Genomic DNA, 21,063 nt, shown 5'->3' on the forward strand with positions numbered 1-21,063 from the left:
CATTTTTTTAAAGAAATAGGGCAAATTCTGGAGTATCAAGATGGTCCATATCAGTATAAATCAGGTGGGAATTTTGTTAGGCGGGGGGAAATATGAATTGTTATTAGGAGCAATGCATGCAAACTGTAATTATTTGTTTGGGTCGTCGGACCAAACAAATAATGGTAGCGAAATTTCAGACCCTGATGCTGTTAATTGCAAATGCCGAAAGTAGTCGGCTTTTTTGAAGCGGTTTTTTCCATTTATATGTACACTAACGCCGAAAAATTCAGGGGAGATCACTGCGTAAAGATGGCCAAATTACACAAACAAAATAACTGTTCCCGAATGGTCGAAGTTTTCTAATATTGTTTTATTCTTGATAGATAGATATACGTGCTTATAGTAAGCTCCATGATTTTTACATCTGTGTTAAAGTCGAAATAATAAGATTTACAAACCCTAATTTAGAATAATTTGGTTTTCTTTAGGCCGTATAACTTCACCGTGGCTGAGGGGTTTGCGCGCTCGCTTAGGAAGCGAGAGGTCTGGAGTTCAAATCCCAGTTAAGGCAACTCTTTTTCAAATTGTTTAAGTCAAATAAACATTGAATTGAATGAATATCAGTGTTGCAATTAGTCTTATAGCCAATTCACAACAATTAAAACGTTGGAAAGCATTAGTGGCACTATACAAAAACAAATTGGTTTATAATCTCACAACCTTCACCTTTCTGACATTCTGAGACCCAAACAAATTCAGCGCCTTCTGTGCTTTGATTTTCTTAATGTATGTCACATATCCTTGAATAATGCTGTGCAACTGGATCTCTGCCTGTGTAAAGATTTTGAAATATTTGGAATTTTGCTTTTGACCACACTGAAGTTTAAAATTGCTCATTTTTAGGTCAGCTGCCCCCCGAATTATAGTGATTGTAGGATCAAATGTTGATCAAAACGCCATATTTCCGAAGTCAAAAAAATAAAAATTTCCCCATTGTTTTGTTTTTTTAAAGAAATTTACGTCAAAAATTTTCAAATTTTTTCGGGATTGGTTTTTTTTCCAAAAAATTTTCTTTTTAAAGTTTTTTAATATAAAAAGTAAAAACAACAGGGACTGTTTAATTTAATCATCCCTTTTGCCCAATAACCCCAGAAACTCCAACCAGTAAACCGGGTTAAAAAATGCAAATTTTAACCATAAATTTTTTATTTAAATTAAATTTTTCGGGGGGTACCCCAGGTTGCTTTTAAATGTAACATGGGGGTTTTGGGGTTCGTGGGGTTACCCCGGCGATTGCAACCTGAATAAAGGGGCGGGGTAGCAAAAAAGGATAAATTATATATTCAAATTTCCTTTTGTTTTAAAACTGAATAAATAAAAAAATCTTTTATATATCGTTTTGGGGTCACCGGAAAAAACTTAAAATCGATTCTCTCAAATCTTTAACAAAACCCCCCTTTTTTAACCCATCAACAAATTGGGGGAACACGGGGAAAAAAAATGAATTTTTAAAAGGGAAATTTGGGGTTTTGTTAATGGTTCCCCCCAATGTACTATAATGTTTTCAAAGGGGATAAAAAAAAATTTTTATTAATGTTCACCCTCACCCGGGACTATGAAACGAAAAAACGGGAATTGGTTTGAAAAAAATTTTTTTAATTGGGGTTTGGGTTTAAAGATTTTTTTGAAACATTTGAAAACATTTAAAAACAAGATTAAAAGAAAAAGGAACAAGTGGTACTTTTTTCCCTTTAATCATTTTTTTATCCCTTAATTTTCAATAAAAATAACGTTCAGGGGGGCAATATTAAAAATAATTTTTTAAAAATTGAATTGAAAGAATTTTGGAATTTTTTTTTAAAATTTGACGCTTTTTTAAAATTTTTTTTTTCTTTTTCTTGGGGGAAATGCGCATTGAAAGAAACTTTTTTTGGGCCGAAATTTTTAAAATTTTTTTTCATTGGAACGGGACTTTACCCGGGGATTTTGCAAAAAATCTGCAAACAAACTTAACAGAAACAAAAAATATTGATAAAAAATTTACAAAAAATACACGTGACAGCCTGGACCTTATCCTCCAAAATACATTACAGATTTATAGATAGGATGTTATTGGTCACGTTTTCTTGATATATGCCAACGATGAAAGTACGGAAAAGCTATCGGATCCCTTTACCTACGGGGTCAAAAAGATTTCAAACTATCTGATGGAATGAAATCAAAAACCCTTTAAACTCCCAAAAATGTGGAAATCCCGGGGGCTTTCGACCGCTTTTTGGGCATTTTCCCCGGAAAATGGTTTGAAAACAACACCTTGTGTAGAAAGTCCGTATGTCAAAAACATAGACAATTATTACGATGGACAGTGCGCTGCAATCAAAAGAAATGAATCTGAATTCGTAAAAGAGACTGTGGTTGTTCAAAACTGCAACCAACATAATCCGTTTGTATGCATACAGTATATTGGATGTATTGAATTATTGGCATTTGCTGGATTTGATGCAAGTGAAACACCAACGGGAGCAAAACTAAGTTATCTCTATAACATGTCGTCGGAGATTTGTCAAGTAAAATGTACCAATGACACAAATTGCAACTCGTTCACTTATTCAAATACGTCCGGAAGCTGTAAATTTATCAGCAGACAATATGGGTATGGTGCATTGAACTATACAATATATGAAAAAAAACGTGGGGACATTACTCACTATTGGGGAAAAAACCGGGGGGCCTCTTTTATTGAATTATAAAATAAGGGAACTTTAAAATATTTCAATTTTAAAAGGGTCAGGGGGCGACCTCCCAGACTTTCTAAAAAATTGATTTTTTTCCACCTTTTATTGTTTCCTTTTTGTGAAGAAAAAATTTAATGTAAAAAGGAAAAGAAATGGCCAAAAAACCGGGGGAGAAAATTTTGACAAACATGGGGTCACAGAGTTTGCAAAAATTTAAAAAAATTGAATAAAAAAGAAACGTCCCTGATTAAACGCAAAGGTATAGTTCATCGGATAAACGTGGTGTGTAAAAGCTTTTGGAATACCGGTTTGTTTTTTAAAATTAATTGGGAAATCTTATCATTATTTTAAATTTAGCTGATTTTTGGCAAACTTTCCCCAATAAATTTCCCGGGAAACCCAAAGAAAAAGAAAAAAAAATAAAATTAGTCAGATTAAAGGGGGGTAAATTTCCCCAGTTTTGCCCAAAAAACAATTTTAATTAAAAACTTTTTTCCTTTCGTCTGTCTGGGTTTGGTTTAACCTTTTTGGAATTTTGGGAAAAACTTAGGGCTGAAAACAAAAAATAATTTTAATTTCCCTTTGGAAAAACACAAAACCTTCTCAAAAATCAACAACATTTGGCCCGTTAATGGGTTACTTTCCAAATTAATTTTTGAAAACAACTTCCCCCAAAAGAAATGGAACTTTTTTTGTTTTTTTTGGGCCCAATGAAAAAGACTTGGGCATTAAAATACTTTTTAAACATCTTTAAACGGGAATTTTTTATTTTGGGGAATTAATTACATTTTTTTGAAAAAATTTTTCAAAAGGTCAATTACAAAAACTTTTATTTTTTAAAAGTGAAATGTCAAAAAAGAATTTTATGAGTTTTTAAATTATTCTTTTTTCCGGGTAAAAAAATTCTTTTTTTAACAATAAAATCTGGTTTAAACCGTTTTCCTTTTTTAATTTTTTTAAATTTTTTTTTAAAAAACCCAATGCCGGCTAGTGCTTTAAACAATAAATTAGAAATTTAGTATAGAGATTGAAAAAATAAAAACACAGATGACCAATTTTTGCCGGGGCCCACCATTTATTTTTCCGGTTTTTTTTTGTGCCTATTTTTGGTTTTTTTCCCCGGCCCTTTTGGGCCCCTACTTTGATGTTTCCGAAATAGAAAATTTGTTTTTTTTAAAATTATATACATTTTGAAATGACTATAAAACTTCGGATCATTTTTCCCAAAATTTTTGACTCTTTTGACCTACCTTTCTTTTTGGAGTTTTTGAAATAAACATTGAACAAACATCACATTTTTCAAATGAAAATTCCCTTTTAATATCGTTGAACCTAGTTTTCTGACCAAATTTTAAAGCTTCTCTTATTGTGTTTTTGTATGCGCTCTTTAAACAAGGATACATACAATTTAAATCTGTAAACATTTTACAATCACGTTGATGCGGGCAATTCGCAAAGAAGGCACACGGCAGGTCAATTTCAAATCATCTTAAGTAACAGGGATGACTGCCTCTTGACCTGCCGTGCCTAACTCTAGAGGTTGTGGCCCTAAAAGAAGTGCTGCTTGAAAGAACGATTCCTTGATTGTAAACCCTCCAGATCGATTTCCGGTACGGGACGAAGGAAGAAACTTTACGGCAAAGAAAGACTAAATATCCAGATAGCCTTCTGACAGACGGCTTTTCTATACATGTGTCATAGTCGATGTAGAGGCTACTTAAATCTTCCTTTTAGAATAAGCAGTGTTTTCTCTCGGACAGAAAGTCCGATTCGGCCATTTGTCTTTTATTGCTTATTTAGAAATCGCGAGTTATCAGAAGTCGGTGACTTGCAGAGAAATTGTTGCTTTTTAGTTTATTATCAAGGAAAGCCATTTATTTGACAAGACAGAAAATCTGTGAAAGAAGACAACAATCAAACATAGAAACAAACAAAGAGTTATAATAATTCACCGTTTGATTTTAACCAAAATCGATTATAGCGTACCAGTTCTAAAACAAGTGTTTTCACCCATTTTAAATTAATTGGTATGTCTTAATAATAACCAAATCACTTTTTTATTTATTTTACTGTTATATTTCTTTTAACCACTGAAAAGCATGTAATAAATGTAATTACACTATGCTATTTGGAATGAAGAAAAGCATTTATTCTCACGATGGAATATTCACGAAGATGTATGTGAAATAATGTAGATTTGTTACAGTGGGACATTGTGCATAATACTTAATAATGAATAACTATGTACAACTTCAACACAATATTTAAGACATTCAGGGATAATTTATTGTCTTTTAACAACTTCACGTTATTCTGTCGTGATTTTTACAGAAATGTTTAATAAATTGGTTTGAATAGTTGACTATAATTATACTTTATATTACCAACTTCTCAGTTTAGTATTTTCTTTCTACAATTAAACACATAACTATTTTTTCAATAAAGATTTTTAATAAACTGGCTTAGCCATTGACTTGGTATTTGCTTTTCTTTTATATCATTATCAAACATCGAATAAAAACACATGGCTGCCATAGTGAACAGTTGGGAACTGGTATATAACCCCGATATGGGGAATATTTATTAGGAAATCTCCAGTGAGTGTACAGGGAATATGCCCAACCTCATTATTACTTTAGACGTTTCAAATTGTTTTAAGTAATATTCGTCAATTATCAGTTCATCACACAAACTTGAAATGTCATAATATTCTAAGGTCAGATTTTTTTTTTTAAATTTTGTAATTCTTGACTACCATCTTCTTCTTTCTTGCCCGTTGTACGAGTTCTTCTTATGTGACCCATACATAGATTTAAAACAATCTTTTTCGAAAACATATTTTTAAGGGAAAAAAAGCAAAACAAAAATACAACAAAACAAACACAACAACAAAATTCATCTGAAAACGTAAAAGATTAGCAAATGTTTGAAAAAATAATTTAAATGCTGATCAGAAAATCGTTGAAATTTAGTTTTATCTGGAAAATCTCTTACTAATAGTCATTGGCTAGTTCTTAGAAAAGAAACTTGAAAATACTTTTTCCATACGCTGACAATTATTCGTCAAAAATTGCTTTGTTTTCGAACGACAAATATATAGTGCAGCGCTACGCACTGAATAGTACTAACGGGAAAGGGGACATCTTCGATATATGATCCCGGTCAAATTTATTGATGACACAAACATCGTGTCTTGAAGGTACTGAACACTTTTGATATTTCTCTGGCATTATACTTCTTTGTTTTTGTATACACATGCAGGAAATGATCAGAGTATTTGTGTATTAAGCCGAAACTAAACACTTTTGTACGCTTTAAATGTTAATTAAACTCTCCGAATTGAGTTAAAATTTTTGAATATTCAAGCATAAACCCAAGTGGTAAATTTGAATTTTAAAGTTTGTGAAAAATCTAAGGTATGTCTGACAGTTTTTTTGAAACCCTGCCCATTGATTGCACTGTGTGTGAGTAACATTTTTTAAAAGAAATTGGAAAATTTTGGAGTATCAAGATGGTCCATATCAGTATAAATCAGGTGGGAATCTTTGTTAAGCGGGGGGAAATTTAATGAATTGTATTAGGAGCAATGCTGCAAAACTGTTAATTTTTTTTAAAAATGTGAGTTCACATATCCTTGAATAATGTTGTGGAAACTGGATCTCTGTCTGTGAAAGATTTTGAAATTATTGATTTTGCTTTTTGACCACACTGAAGTTTTAGAAATTGTGATTTTAGCAGCTCCCCCCCGAATTATTTTTTGTTTGGGTAGGATAAAAATTTTGACCCAAAAAGCCATTTTTCCCGAAGTCACCCAAATTGAAAGTTCCTTATTTTTTTTTTAAAAAAAGTAAAGGGGGTTAAATTTTTTCAGATTTTTTCAGATTTGTCTTTAAAAATTTATACGTAAAACAAAAGGGCTGATAATAAATCATCATTTGTAAATTTAACACCAGACTAAACCCAGTAAACCAGTAAAGGGCCCAATTAAACACTATTTTAAATTCCCCGTCGGGTGCCCCCCGGTTGCTTATCAGGGTAACATGGGGTTTTGGGGTCGGGGGTACCCGGGCCCCCGATGCAACTGAATAAAGCTAAAATAGTGTATAAAATTTTAATAGGGTGACAATTTTTTGTTTTGTTTAAATTGGGGTTTTTTAACGTCACATCGACACATTTTATGGGTTTCTTTATCGCGACTTTCCCATTTTTAGGGGGAGAAGACCTCGGGTCCCCTTTCCACATAGAACCACCGACTTTTCCGTAACTAGCTGGATAGCTTCCTCAAAATTAAAGAAACCCAAAAAGCCCTGTCGGGTTTCAAACCCCACAGCGGGGGGGGGCAATTTTTAATCAACGCCCTTAAAACCCCCGGGAAACGGACCCCCCTTTATATGTGACAAGCTCACGTTTTTTGGCCCAAATGTGATATTTGGGAAAAAAATAGTTATGACTATTTTTGGTGGTAAAAACAACATTGCGGGAAATAGCTGGAAAAAAATTTATTTTTTTAAAAAAACTTGATATTTTAGAAATATTTTTTAATTTGTATGACATCACCCTACAACAAAAAATACCCTTTAAACTTTTTAAATTGGGGATAAAATAAACTGAAATAATTCCATTAGTTTACCCATAAAAATAAACAAAATATTTAAAGTGATTATTCAATATTATGCAACTAAATTAAAGCTGTGTAGCGTATATAACTTATTTATTATATTACCTATAAATTTTTCTCCCTTTAAAATACACAGCCCAAATATTGAAGCGCAAATACGCTTCAACGGGATAGGAAATTCTCCGTATTTATGTTAGTGAACAAATACGGGTACCACCCTATATGGGAATGTGCCGGGACTATTTTGACCGGGTTGGGTTCCGATCTTATCTTTGGTATCACGTTGCATTTGGAAAGGGAAACCAAAAATTATTAAGGCGTGGCCCGGTTTGCAAGAATTACGTATTCATCCGTAAGTCATGAATTAATTTTTTGACAAACTACATTTCATTTTCTGAATAAAACGAAAAAGGTATATAATAATAAAGAGGAAAATTTAGTTATAGTAGCTTTCTGAGACTATGTATTTTTTCTACTCGCAACGTTGGAAAATTGATATCTCGCTCGACCTTTTCGGTCTCGCGAGATATTCAATTTTCCACCGCTGCTCGTAGAAAAATACAAAGCCCTCAGAAAGCTACTACAACATAAAAATATTCCGTAATATTCAATCCTTTTGTTGTTAAAACTGAATGATAAAATATTATTTATCTATTTTGATTTCAGTCCACCGACAACTAATTTGATCGATTCTCTCTACGATAAAAAGCCCTTTTTTTAACCGTTAAAATCTTGAGTTACTTAGGGTACGTTCCTAGAAAAAATGAAGTTTAAAACGTAATTGATTTGTTAATGGATTCACCTCAATGCTTACAAACCGAAAAAAAAGAATGTTTAAATTTACATGTTCTCCCCTTCCACCCGGGGCAAAAAATAAAAAAACGGTAAAAAGGAATGGGGAAAAATTTTTTTATTACTTTTGAAAAAACATAAATTTTAAAACAAAAGAAAAAACATTTCAAAAAAAGATTAAAAGATTAGAAGAGTTTTTAATCCTAAAAATGTTATTTTCCCGAATTTTCAATCAAAAAGCGTCCCCGGGCAATATTTAAAAAAGGTTTTTACAAAAATGAAAATTTAAAAAAACTTTGGATATTTTTTTAAACGTAAAAATTTAAAAACTTTTTGGGTCTGTTCCCCAAAAGCCCCCAAAGGGGCATTGGGGGGAAACCCCCTTTTGCCGGGGGGTTTCAAAGTTTTCCAATTTCAGGGCAACATTTATTAAAAAATTTGTTTCAAGGGGGAACAAAAACAAAAAAATAAAAATACACAAAAACCACGTGACACCTGGACATCCCCCCTTTTTAAGACATTACAGGAAAAATTTTTAGATATTGATGTTACTTTGGTCACAAGGGTCTTAATTTTATTCCAGAAAAATGAACTTCGGACAGCTTTAATTCCCGGGGGCATTACCTGGCTTTTTGGGGAAAACAAAAAATCGGAAAAAATTTCGAAAAATTTTCTGGAAAGGGGAATTTGGGACAAAACCTTTTAACCTTAACAAATGTGGAACGGGGGTTTTCGCCCCCCATTTGCATTTTAATTTGGGGATTTTTAAAACCCAAAAACCCTTTTGTTTGAAATCCCTAAGTAAAAAATAGACAATTATTCGATGGGGCCGTTGGCCCTGCAATCAAAGGGGGTGAATCTGGAATTTTTGTTTAAAAGAATTTGGGTTGTTAAAAAATGGGGGCCCAAAATTTTTCCCGTTTGTTTGGGTTAAAACCCAAGGGTTTATCGTTTGGGGGTGTATTGAATTTTTTTGGGGAATTTCCCCCCGGATTTGGGTGCCGAAACCCAAAAACCCCAACAAAAAAAAAAAAAGTAATTAACCTCTTTTTCTTTTCGGGGGGGGGAAAAACCCCCAAATAAATGAACCCAATGGACCCCCAAAATTTTGCCCAACTGGGGTTCACTTTAATTCAAAATAGGTTCCCGGGAAGCGTAAATTTAAAAAAAAGCGAAAAAATGGGAAAAGGTGCAATTGAAAAAAAATATAATGGAAAATTTTAAAACGTTCAAAATTTTAAAAATCACTATTGGGGGAAAAAAAAATGGCTCTTTGTTAAAAAAAATTTTAAAGGGCAAAAAGGCCCCAAAAAAGAAAAAAAAATTTTCAATTCCCAAAATTAGGCAACTCCCCAAATGGGAAATTTTTAATTGGACCCGGTTATCTCCTTTGAAATTTTTAAAAAAATTTTGGCCCACCGGGAAGGGAAATTGGGAAAAACCGACATCCGGGGGAACAGAATTGTTCAAAATTTACCCCTTTTTTATAAAAAAAACCTCCGGGCTTTAAACCAAAAGTGGAAAAAAAGTTTTCCCCTCCGGAAAAAACGTTTTCCGAAAAGGCGTTTTGGAATAATTTGGTTGCTTTTAATAAACCGGGTCCCTTATATTTTGTTAAAAGTAGAAGGGGAAATTTTACCAATAAAATTTTCCCGGGGAAGGGGAAAAAAGGAAAAAAGAAAGATAGTTAGGGAAAAGGAGGAAAAAATTCCCGAATTTTTACACAAAATTTAAAAACTTTTTTTTATCATGTTGTTTTTGTTGTTGTGGATTTTTTTTCTTTTTCCCCAAAACCAAAAAATTTTAATTATTAAAAATTGGAAAACAAGAAAAAAAAAAATTCCCAAAAAAATAACAAAGTTTTGGGATAGTTAAATTTTAGTTTGGGTTTCTTAAAAACCCCCCCGGAGAAAAAGGGGGGGGAGTTTCCCCGGGGAAAGGTAATTTTAAAATACCTTGGGTTTGTAACCTTTTTCAGGACCGATTTTTAAAAAAAAAACTACCCGCCCAAGATTTTAAAAAAAATTTTTAAAAACGGTTTTAAAAAAAAAATTTGGGGAAAAAAAAAACAAACAAACCAAAAACAAAAACCCAAGTTAAAAATTTTTTAAAACAAATCCCAAGGAAATGGGAAGTTTTTTTTTTTTTTGCCATTTTAACAAATAACCCTTAATTAAAATTTCATCTTTGAACCTGAAAAAAAATTTTTTCCTAAGGAAACATTTTACAATTTAGTGGGAAAAAAAAAAAAAGGTTTTTAATTAAAAAAAAACTTTAATTTGGGGTTCCATAAGTTTTTTAAAAAATTTTTAAAAGGAAGGTAAAATTTCTGAAAAATTTTTTAAATGTTCTTTGGCCCTGTAAACCCAAAAATTCTTTTTAAAAATTAACAATAAAATCTAGTTTTTTTAACCGGGTTCCTTTTTTAAAATTAAAAATTTTTCCCCTTTAAAATTTTTAAACAGCCCCGGGGCTAAAAAAAGCTTTAAAACCCCAAATTTATAAAAAAAATGAAAGAAAACCCCGGAAAAATTTAAAAAAACCTAACTTTTGCCTTTGGGGGCTTCCATTCAAAAATTTCCCGGCTTTTGTCGCCTACCCTTTTATGTTTTCCCCGGCGGCCCCCTTTTGGGAATTACCCCTTTGTTTTCCGAATTAAGAATTGGGGAAATTGATTTATTAATAATTAGAAAATGGAAAAATATTTAATTCGGGAAATTTAGTTACCAAATTTTGGGCTTGAAAGGGCCTTTTTCCCCCAAATTTAAGCTTTTGAATACAAAAAAAAACTAAAAAATGCACAGGGGCTTCTTTAAAAATTTTCAGGGGAATTCTCTTTGGAATTAAATCAAAATTTACCTAAGGGTTCTTTAGCAAAAAATTAAACTTTTCCTTTAAATTAAAATTTGTTTGGGAAAGGGCTTACAAAAAAAAGGGTTTTTAAACCAAAACAATTTTTTAACAATTACCAATTGAAATTTTTTGGAAAAAAATTTAAAAAAAAAAAAAAATCAACGTCCCGAAAAAAAGGGGGGGAAAATTCCCCAAAGAAAAGGGCCCCCAAAAAGGCAGGTCCAAATTGGTTCCAAAAAAAATTTTTAAAAAAAAAATTTTAACCAAAGGGAAAAACTTTGCCCCCCCCTTGAAAAACCTGTCCGTTCAGAGGTTGTCCGGGCCCAGGAAGATTGGTCCCCCCAAAAAATTAAAAGTTTTGGGGAAAAAAACGACAAAAAAATGGAAAAAATAACTATCCCAAAATAGAAAAACCCCCTTTTGAAAAGGTAAAAATTTTTTTGGGTTTTCCATTTCAGTTTTTTCTCATAGTTATTAAGGCTTAACTTAAAAAATTCCCTTTTTTAAGGAAAGTAAAAAAAAATTTTTTTTTCCCCGGAAAAAAATTAAAAAAATCCGAAATTTTTTCCCATTTTAAATTTTCTTTAATTTGTAACAAAAAAAATTGGCCGAGGTTATTCAAAGGGAAGTTCCCCGGGGAAATTTGCAAAAAAAGAAATTTTTTTTCTTTTAAGGTATAAATTTTAATTTCCAAAAGGAAAAAGCCAAAAATTTAAATTGAACAAAACAAAGAACAATTCCCGTTTTAAAAGAGGGGAACAATTTTTAAAAATAGAAACAAAAAAACTAAATTATTCAAAAAAACCGTGTTTTTTTTTAAAGCCCAAATTTTGGAAATGGTCCCCAAAAAAACTAAAAACAAAAAAATTTCCAAAACCCATTTTATATGAATGGATGTCTTCAATAAAACCCAAATTCCAAAAAAAATTGGTATTTTCCTTAAAACAAAATTGTCCATTTTTCGAATTCCCTTTTTTTTTTGATTTTGGGGTTTTTTCCCACCAACAAAAATCCCTTGTTTTTGTATTTAAAGGTAAGAAAAACTTTTTTTTTTATAAAATTAATTCCAAAAATTCCTTAAAAAGGGGTAACAAAAACAAATTTTTTTAAAAACCCCTTACAAATGTTAAAAAAAAAATTAAAAATTCCCTTTTTCGGGAAATATTAAATGTATTTAAACAAATATGAAAATACAATGAATTACACTAAAAAAAGGGAATTTTAAAATTTGCTATTTGGAACTCACAGAAACATATCCATTCTCATGATTGAATATTCACGAAGATGCACTTGAAATAATGTAAATTTGTTCCAGTCGGACATTGTTTTTTTTTTTTTTTTTTTTTTATACATCATACTTAATAATGAATAACTAATGTATAAATTTTCAAACAGAATGTTTAAACATTTAAGATATTCATGGGGAAATTTATTCTCATTTTAACTTCACGTTATTCTTGCCCTGTTTTTTTACAGGGAAATGATTAAATAAATTGGTTTGCATTGTTGACTTCAATACCCCATATTATCCAAATTCTCAGTTTTTATTTTCTTTCTAGAATTAAAAAACACATCACTGTTTTTTAACAAAAATTTTTTTAATAAGCTGGCTTTTAGCCATTGACTTGGTGGGGAATATTTATTATGAAATCCCCAGTGAGTACGGGGAAATGGATGGATTTCGATTTTGAAAAAAATTATCAGTCTAAAAAAGACTTTATTATGGGGTTTATATATTATTGAGGGGAAAAATAAAAAAAAGTTCCCACAGACCCCTTAAAATTTAAATCTGAAGAAATGAGTGTTCCCTAAACCCATTGGGTTTAAAAACGCCAGAAAAGTAAAACTTACCAACCCGGGCTTAATGATTTTGAATGATTTATAATGACATTCCGTCCGTGATGTGCCGTGTACCCTGTATTGATAGGTGCCAGCTGGACTCCTTGTCGGTGAGGATGTGTTGCTGGATTGTGTTAGGGATGCGTTCATTGAATGCCAACCATCCTTGGTGGTCTTGCTTTTTCATATTTTAAAGAAAAACATGTAATCTATAATACCTTAGGAGGCATGCTTGAGATTTCATGCTGAACAAATACAGTTTTATTATTGGCACCTAAGACTAGAGTAACTGTCTAAGAATAAGCCTATATAAAACATGGACAAACTAGATTATAAGGTATCAAAGTATGCTATCGTTCTTCAAAAGATAAGATGAGAAAGTTTAGACTAAACACCACACTAATATCTGGTTTATATTACAAGAATATACTGTTTTTTTTCTAAATTAAATTCATTATTATTTTGTTTCACTGGTGGAATGGAAAACGAAACAGCTTTGTTTCAATGTGCCTCATTTCCCTTTCCCTTTTTTTTTCAAGGGGAAAATTTTTTGTTGTTTAAAAAATATAAAGACAATTTTTAAGGGCAAAAAAACCCTGGAAAACAAATTTTAATTTTCCCTTTTTAAAAATTTTTAAAATCAAAATTTCTCGAAAAACGGGAAATTTTTAAAAAAGTTTTTTCCTTTATTTTCAGTTAATTATTAAAAGATCAACCTTTTTTCCCGCCAATTGTTTTTCTTCAAACAGCAGGGTCAAAAATAGGTGTCAAAAAGAAAAACGCTTTAAAAACCGGTGTGAGGGACGTTGCTCCTTTTCATTGTACCTCATGTACAGACTCAATCTAGCCTGCAATTTACATGAAATTCTGTCGTGATTAATGCTTCCGAGGGATCACACTTATCCAGATGTTTTTTTATTATTCTCACATACATGGATTCTCCAGGCAAATTATCGAAAACAGCCAACAGGTACAATGAAGAAAAAAAGGGAATCATTAAAAAAGTTCAAAATGGAAAAAATGAAAATGTTGTATTCTCGGTTTATGGGCGGAATAAGTCCCACACCCGGGGCACTGGGGGTTAAAATTTTACCTTTTTTTATTTTAAAAAAAACTTATCTTAAAAGGGGAAAAAAACATAAATATCAACTTTTTAAAATTAAAAACTTTTTGAATTAAAATTTAACTTACCGGCTCTGGGGTAATCAAATTAAAGTTTTCAGAACGGGACAGTTTTTAAAATTTTAACCCAAAAAATTATTTTAGTACAAAAATATGACCAATAACTTTTCACCCTTTCAGGATTTTCAAAGCGACATTCAAATGCTTTCCAAAAGCTACCAAAAAACCATTTTCAAATGGGATGAGTTTTTTCATATAGTTTAAAAAACATTTATCTTTGTTTTGATTGTATAAAAAGGGTTTAATTTTTCTTAATGGAAAAAGAAGCCGACCCAAAACCCCCCAAACCACAAAAAATGTTGAGGGTCGGTTTGTTGAGCAGAAACAACCCCTTTTTAAAAAAGCTTCTCTTCATAAACAAAAAAAAACTAGTGTCTGGTCAAAGACTCCAGCAATTTAAAAAGGGAAAACAACTTAAAAAAATACCCCCCACTAGGGGGAACTTTTTTTCACTTGGGTTTTTTTTCAACTTTTGGGAATTTTTTTAAAAAAATTAAATTTTGACCAAAATTTACATGACCTCTATTTAACGCATATTGAAATCGTAATGCTAAGTGCTTTTCGTGTATAGTAATATTCAATACCTTAACAAGGACACGCAATGGTGCCACTGACTCTGTTACGTTCCGATTTGGATATAAGCTCCAAAAATGGTAGGATATCAGAAAATCAGTTTTGGTGTATTCCCAATTTATGACCTGAATTTATCCCCTTAATATATAATAACCACCACTCAAAGTAACAATTTTTGCCTGCTTTTTCGGCACTTTGATTTGTTAAAAAATCTTTACCAAGGTTTTACTGTAGAGATAATGTTGCAATATTTCAATATTTATGTAATAGAAAGAGCACCGAAACACGAGGCTATCTGATTTGTACGAGGGGGCGTAGCCCCCGAGTATAAATCAGATTGCCGAGTGTTTTGGTGTTCTTTCTCTTTTGTATCATAGTCAAACATAAAAGCACGTTCCCTGTATCACAATATGAAACCCCGGCAAAAATGAACCAATGAACGAACATCTGGATATGACATTTCTGTCGCTTTCCCTTTCTCTGCCGTCAACAATATGTAAACCCCAGCAAAAATGAGCCAATCAATGGGCATGCTCTGGAGTGCGGGTAACTAATACCGCACTCCAGTTAACGCACTGTGCATGTATATGTATACGATTTAACCCTGACACATTTTCTACAGAAAGGTCTCCAAACTATGATACAAATAATATTTATATATTGATACCTTATTGTTAAGCATATCTCTTCATAGGTGATTACAAACCATCATCAAGCAAATGTGAATGCGGGGGAATTTACTTGCACGGAAAACGGACTGTACAAATTTCAGGTTTACTCCCTCACAAAGAGCAATTCTAGCCTGTTCCTCGAGTTATATGTTAACAACAAACTCCTTGCATCACTTTGGGGACACACAACGGGAGATTACGCTTCCGCCGGAAATGCCGTCATAACTTCACTTGTTGAGGGGGACGTAGTCAGCGTAAAAACACGAAGCCAACGTGCCGTAAATATATTTGGTAAAGCTGGACAAATTTATACTACATTCACAGGCGTTCAACTAGGATCACTTGAAATAGGTATCATAAAGTTCAAATAAATCAACTAATAATATCAGTAAATTAAAAACCTGTTCAGATTCTTGTTTCAGTCAGGCTAGCTAGTTATCATATAACATTATTATACTGCTGGTCTTGTTTAAGTTTGCTTGCATTGAGTCAACGAATAATACTGTTAAATTAAGGTTGATAGAAAAGATCAGAGAAAACGGCAGATTTGAAAATGTTGCAAGTTCGTTTTGATTGATCCTGTGTATAGACGGTAGTGGTACTTGGAAGCTGCCATCCACACCTCGTAGCATGTTATAAGTAACTAAAATAATAAGTTAGTTATTTTAAATGTCAGAGCCAATGGCAAGTTCTTTTAAAATACCAGTGCTCTGTACATACAGTGTATAATAGACAACTTCAGTTTAATCGTTTCTATCTTTCTCAAATAACATGTATAATTAGTTATTTGGATATGTACGTCACAATGAAAATAATATACCGAGTCATACTGCAAAGAGGTGAATGTTAGCCTGAGGCAGCAACACGCTATATGCAGGATATATTTAAATGATTACCTTTTACCAGATTCATCACGTGATCTTATCGTTATGTTTATTAGATGCAGAGCGATACGGCCCTATGTCAGTATTCTCTGTTGGACTAACACAACACCAAGAAGTCCACACAGGCCAAAATGTCTTGTATAATAACATTTTAACCGACACCAACACAGCTTATAGCGCTTCAACCGGTGTTTACACAGTTCCATCTAGTGGACTCTATATATTTCACTTCTTTAGGTAAGATTGGCCTATGTTTTGTCACTTAGCTGGCTTTATGATCAACTTGCAATCTTGATAATATATATTTGGTGACTGAAACATTGTAACCTTACATCTAATAATATTAATTCATTAAAAATAGTGTATCTATATAACAGGGTTGGACATATTATTTTCATTATCATTCTTGATCAGTGCCCTTGTGGCTGAGGCGTTACTTTTAATGGTTTAATTAAAAAAAATGTGGAAACAAAGTGATCCCTCGGAAGCATTAATCACAACAAAGTGACATGAAAATTGCAGACTCGGTTTGATTGAGTCTGTACATGAGGGATAATTGTAGCCACCATTCATCCCTGTATGATTGTTATAGGCGACTAAATGCAAAAAATGTAAAGTCGAATTCCTGAAGTCTATGCATCTTTTAGCTCCAGCAGGTGAGGTGGTTTGACAACTGGTGTTGCTTTTAAGTTGGTAACACCCGAGGTAAGCCAAAGTCATCTCTCCTGTTCCGGCGCCATATGATCTAAATCGTGTTGACGCGCCTTAAAACCAAACAAAACTTAACAATCAAACTTTCTTGATCAAACTTAAAAAACTGAGTCACTATACTTTTTCATTGCTTGTTCACATACCATTACTAGGTTTACTGCTTCTATTGTAGTTTTTATCCAATTTTGAGAAATTAACCGTAACATACGACGAGTAACTATTATATCATAACCATCACAGCTAAATAGCGAATTAGGTTTTGCCTTTTTAGCTCACCCGAGGACAATGTCCTCAAGGTGAGCTTTTGTGATGGCCCATTGTCCGTCGTCCATCGTCTTTCTGTGCATCAACAATTTCTTTAAACAATTTTTCCTCTTAAACCACTTGGCCAAATCTTTTAAAATTTTGCAGGAATATTCCTTGCATGAAACTCTACCAAAACTGTTCAAACAATTGAATTCCATGAAGAACTCTGGTTGACATGGCAACCGAAAGAAACTTTTACAAAAAATCTTACAAATTTTCTTGTAAAAACCGAAGAAACTAGAGCTTAGATATTTGGCATAAAACATCTTCTAGTGGATGCCTTCTAAGTTTGTTCAAATAAATGCCCTAAAGTCAAAATAGGCCCCACCCCGTGGGTCATTCATTTTCCTTATTTGTATATATTGGAAACTAAAAAAAATCCTCTTGTTACAATCCAAAAGCGCTATAGATTAGATATTTGGCATGAAACATCTGCTAGTGGATGTCTACCAAGTTTGTTCAAATAAATGCCCTAGGTTCGCAATTGGCCCCGCTCCAGGGGTCATTCATTTTTCTTATAATAATGTATATAGTAAAAATCTCATTGTGACAATCCAAAAAAGCTAGAGCTTAGATATCTGGCATGAAACATCTTCTAGTATTTGTCTACCAAGCTTGTTCAAATAAAATCCCTAGGGTCAAAATTGGCCCCGCCCCTGGGGGTCATTGAGTTTCCTTATATAAACATGTATATAGTAAAAACTTAAAATATCTTCTTGTGAAAATCCAAATAAGTAAGAGCTTAGATATTTGGCATGAAATATGTTCTAGTTTTTGTCTACCATGTTTGTTGAAATAAAGCCCCTATGGTCAAAATTTGCCCTGCCCTGGAGTCATTGATGTTTCTTATATGTACGGTTGATCCGGTGTTTTTTGCGATGATTTAGTTTTTGCCATTTTTTTTTGGGGGGGGGGGGGGTGAAAAGGTGCTCAACTTTGACCGTTTGACATCAGGTCATAGGAAATCGAGAACGGAACCGCAGATTGCGGCGCATATTTTCGATCGTGTAACGGTTTTTAAAAACGTTTCTTCTACATCTAAATATCTTTTAGTATTATCCGAGTATATGGCCTAAAAAAATATTATCAATTGAACCCAATCTGTCTCTTTTGAAACTGGTCAAATTTTACGCTATTATAAAAAAGCCACATTCGCCGCAACGTTTCCGGCATGAGTTTTTCCCCTTTGGCTACAATTGATTACTATTTTTCAGAATTTTGTTCCCGTTATTTTTGTCAACTATGGGGTATCGTCCGGATATAACGTTCACGGTTTATTGTTTACACATGTTGACATGTATAGGCGGCATTATAACGGGCGTATTCGTGTTTTGATTTGTTAACATGGAGAAAACAGACACTCTAGTAATATGGTCCAACTGATTTTGCCTAAATGAAAAAAGGAATATTAAAACATGATCCATAGATAAATATTTTAGGCACTCATCTGGTATTCATAACTAGGAAATGTGAAAGTTTTCCATGTATTGAGTGACATAAAGAGAGTACTAGAAAAATTAAAATAAAAATCAAGCATATCAAGGGGGATAACTTACGCCGAACGTTACGGTAAATTAATGGCGGATGTAACGGATTTATAAATGCGCCGCAATATGCGGTCCTGTTCCAGAGTTCCTATGTCCTCAGGTGAGCGATCTAGGGCCCCTTTGCTATAGCAAAGGAGATCCATGGTTCCTTCGTTTATTGTTATTTGGACTCATTTGTCAATTTTTGGTGTTGCACTCATAGCCCTTAAGCTTTGTAGACACTTGTCCTTTCCATTCTAAAAGCCATCCGATCAGCTTGTAAGGTACTCTTTTAGGTGTGTTTCTGATTCTGGATATCAAACATTTTTGCTTGAGCATTTACAAAAAATCTCTGTGCATTTTGTCTTAAACCTTATGCCATCTGTTTCAAAATAAAATGTTGCAGCCTTAGCGGGTCTGGTGATATTTTCATGGCTCCACTCGCCGTGATCACATCATCTAAAAGCAAAAAACAAAGTTGCAAAAATGTTTAATAACTTAATCATTGTACTTCCCGTTACATTGACATAATTAAGCTTATGGAAGCCAGGCATTACATTGTTTAAATTGTTCTGCTTACAGTTTAACCCTTCAAAAAAAAAGGTTTTTGGCAAGAACTCTTTCACAACAACATATATGTGTGCTCTATATACGGCCTTGCCAACCAGGATTATGCAGACGCTGGTAATACCGTATTACTCCATCTGAAAGAGAATGATCAAATTAGTGTGCGTGCGCATAGGAACAGCAGCTTGTTTGGAACTTCCGATCAAATTTACTCGACATTTTCTGGAACACAATTAGTTAGAGAGGCTGATATGTCGTCAGGCCGTAAGTATTTTTAAAATATACTAGTATATATTATCCACCTGACCTATATTTTAAATATGTATCTGTTGTTTCAGAATTAAGACCCTTGATTGATTGATTGTGCGCATCATAATAATTGCTGACAATCAGGATATTGTAATATATACACGTGAACTCCTTTTTTATTCATATATTTCTATTAAAAATTATTTCTCTACAGAATTATAATAGTAAGTACATGAGAAGCATTGCTAAAATGGTAAAATATGTTGTTTTTTTATTTGATAAATGTGGTTAACGAATATCTTTTTACCCTGCTGATGTAAATTTATTTTTCTAGAAGAACCAATTGTAGCGTTTTCTGTTGGATTATCCCATCATGTAACAGTCACCAGTCATACTAAAGTCATATTTGACCGAGTATTTCTTGACCTTAACTCTGTGTATGATAAAAAGACTGGAGAATTCACTGCTCCAGTTGGAGGTCTCTACGAGTTCAACTTTCACGCCCTTGGGAAGCTAGATTCGAGAATTTGGCTTGAGCTTTTCCATAATTACAGGTTTGTGATTTTTTTTATTCAGTAAATATGGCTGAATATTATCATACAATTGAAACAACGCAACACAAGTGTTTAGATAAAACTTTTTAATACCCGGTATATGTTTTATACGGTATCCCGTACTTTCGACTTTTCATCATCGTATTTTTACCATCGTTGTTTCGTTATTTCGACTTTTCACCTTCGTTGTTCCGTGTTATGTTAGTCGCGATGGCTGTAACAGGACACCGTATCTTCAGGGTGAGATGAGCATTAACAATGTTGCATTCTTATTTATGATTACAACTTATTTAAGTATTCAATTAAAAAAACTCAATTTTGGAAAATGTACCCATTGTAGACAAATTCACTTTAAAATCTTGACTTTTAATTCAGGTTATTCTTTTATAATGTCACTTGAAATCACGTCTGGCTCGCTACTATTTCATTTAGTACCCTTCTCCACATTTCACAAACTGGTGTTTTAAAAAAATCCAAAAACAACAAATGCAAAGGCAACATGCAAATAGAATTTCTCTACACTGTGTCGATTGGTTCAAAGTACCTTTAAAAGGATATTCCCGACATGGAATACAATCCAAATAAAAACCAAAATGGAATCGTAAAAAAGTACATTTCTACCTTGACTATGAATAGACACTTAGATATTGTAGATTTGTTCTGTCATTTATTTTCAAGGTCATGTGATAATTTTATATATTGATATAACTTTTTTGTATATTCTAGGTATGTTTATTCACTGTACAGTCATACTCCCGGCCACTATGCCACAGGCGGTAATGCGGTAGTGTTAGAACTTGACGCTGGCGACGTTGTATACGTCAACGCCAATGGTGACGTGAACCTTTTCGGCGGTCATACCCAAATTTACTGCACATTCACCGGCTACTTGCTGTTTGCTACTTCTGGTCCGACAGAAATTATAGGATAAACAAAACATATAAATATCAAAGTTTTGAGTTAAATATGTTTGATTCTGTATGTAATATCAGTATCATTGGATTTAAACACGCGGAAATTG

The 21,063-nt window shown here is 32.8% G+C and overlaps 1 protein-coding gene across 1 annotated transcript; it reads left to right on the top strand.

The window, feature by feature from the left end:
- The first annotated feature begins 13,135 nt into the window (after window positions 1-13,135).
- On the top strand, window positions 13,136-20,973 carry LOC132760217 (uncharacterized). The gene is made up of 6 exons (XM_060752142.1): window positions 13,136-13,156; window positions 15,269-15,596; window positions 16,186-16,366; window positions 19,262-19,503; window positions 19,823-20,063; window positions 20,769-20,973. The coding sequence occupies exons 1-6, from the start codon at window positions 13,136-13,138 to the stop codon at window positions 20,971-20,973; spliced, it is 1,218 nt and encodes a 405-aa protein (XP_060608125.1).
- The last annotated feature ends 90 nt before the right edge of the window (window positions 20,974-21,063 follow it).

This window comes from Ruditapes philippinarum, unplaced genomic scaffold (genome assembly GCF_026571515.1).
Source record: "Ruditapes philippinarum isolate M1 unplaced genomic scaffold, ASM2657151v2 ctg2663_1_1_1_1, whole genome shotgun sequence".
Classification (NCBI taxonomy): domain Eukaryota; kingdom Metazoa; phylum Mollusca; class Bivalvia; order Venerida; family Veneridae; genus Ruditapes; species Ruditapes philippinarum.

Bases quoted from the DNA above. Each gene is read 5' to 3' on its own strand.
- LOC132760217 (XM_060752142.1), top strand. From the start codon at position 13,136: ATGGACAAACTAGATTATAAG. The intron at 16,367-19,261 runs GTAAGATTGGCC...TACAGTTTAACC, and splicing joins TATATATTTCACTTCTTTAG to CTTCAAAAAAAAAGGTTTTT. The intron at 20,064-20,768 runs GTAAATATGGCT...TGTATATTCTAG, and splicing joins TTTGTGATTTTTTTTATTCA to GTATGTTTATTCACTGTACA.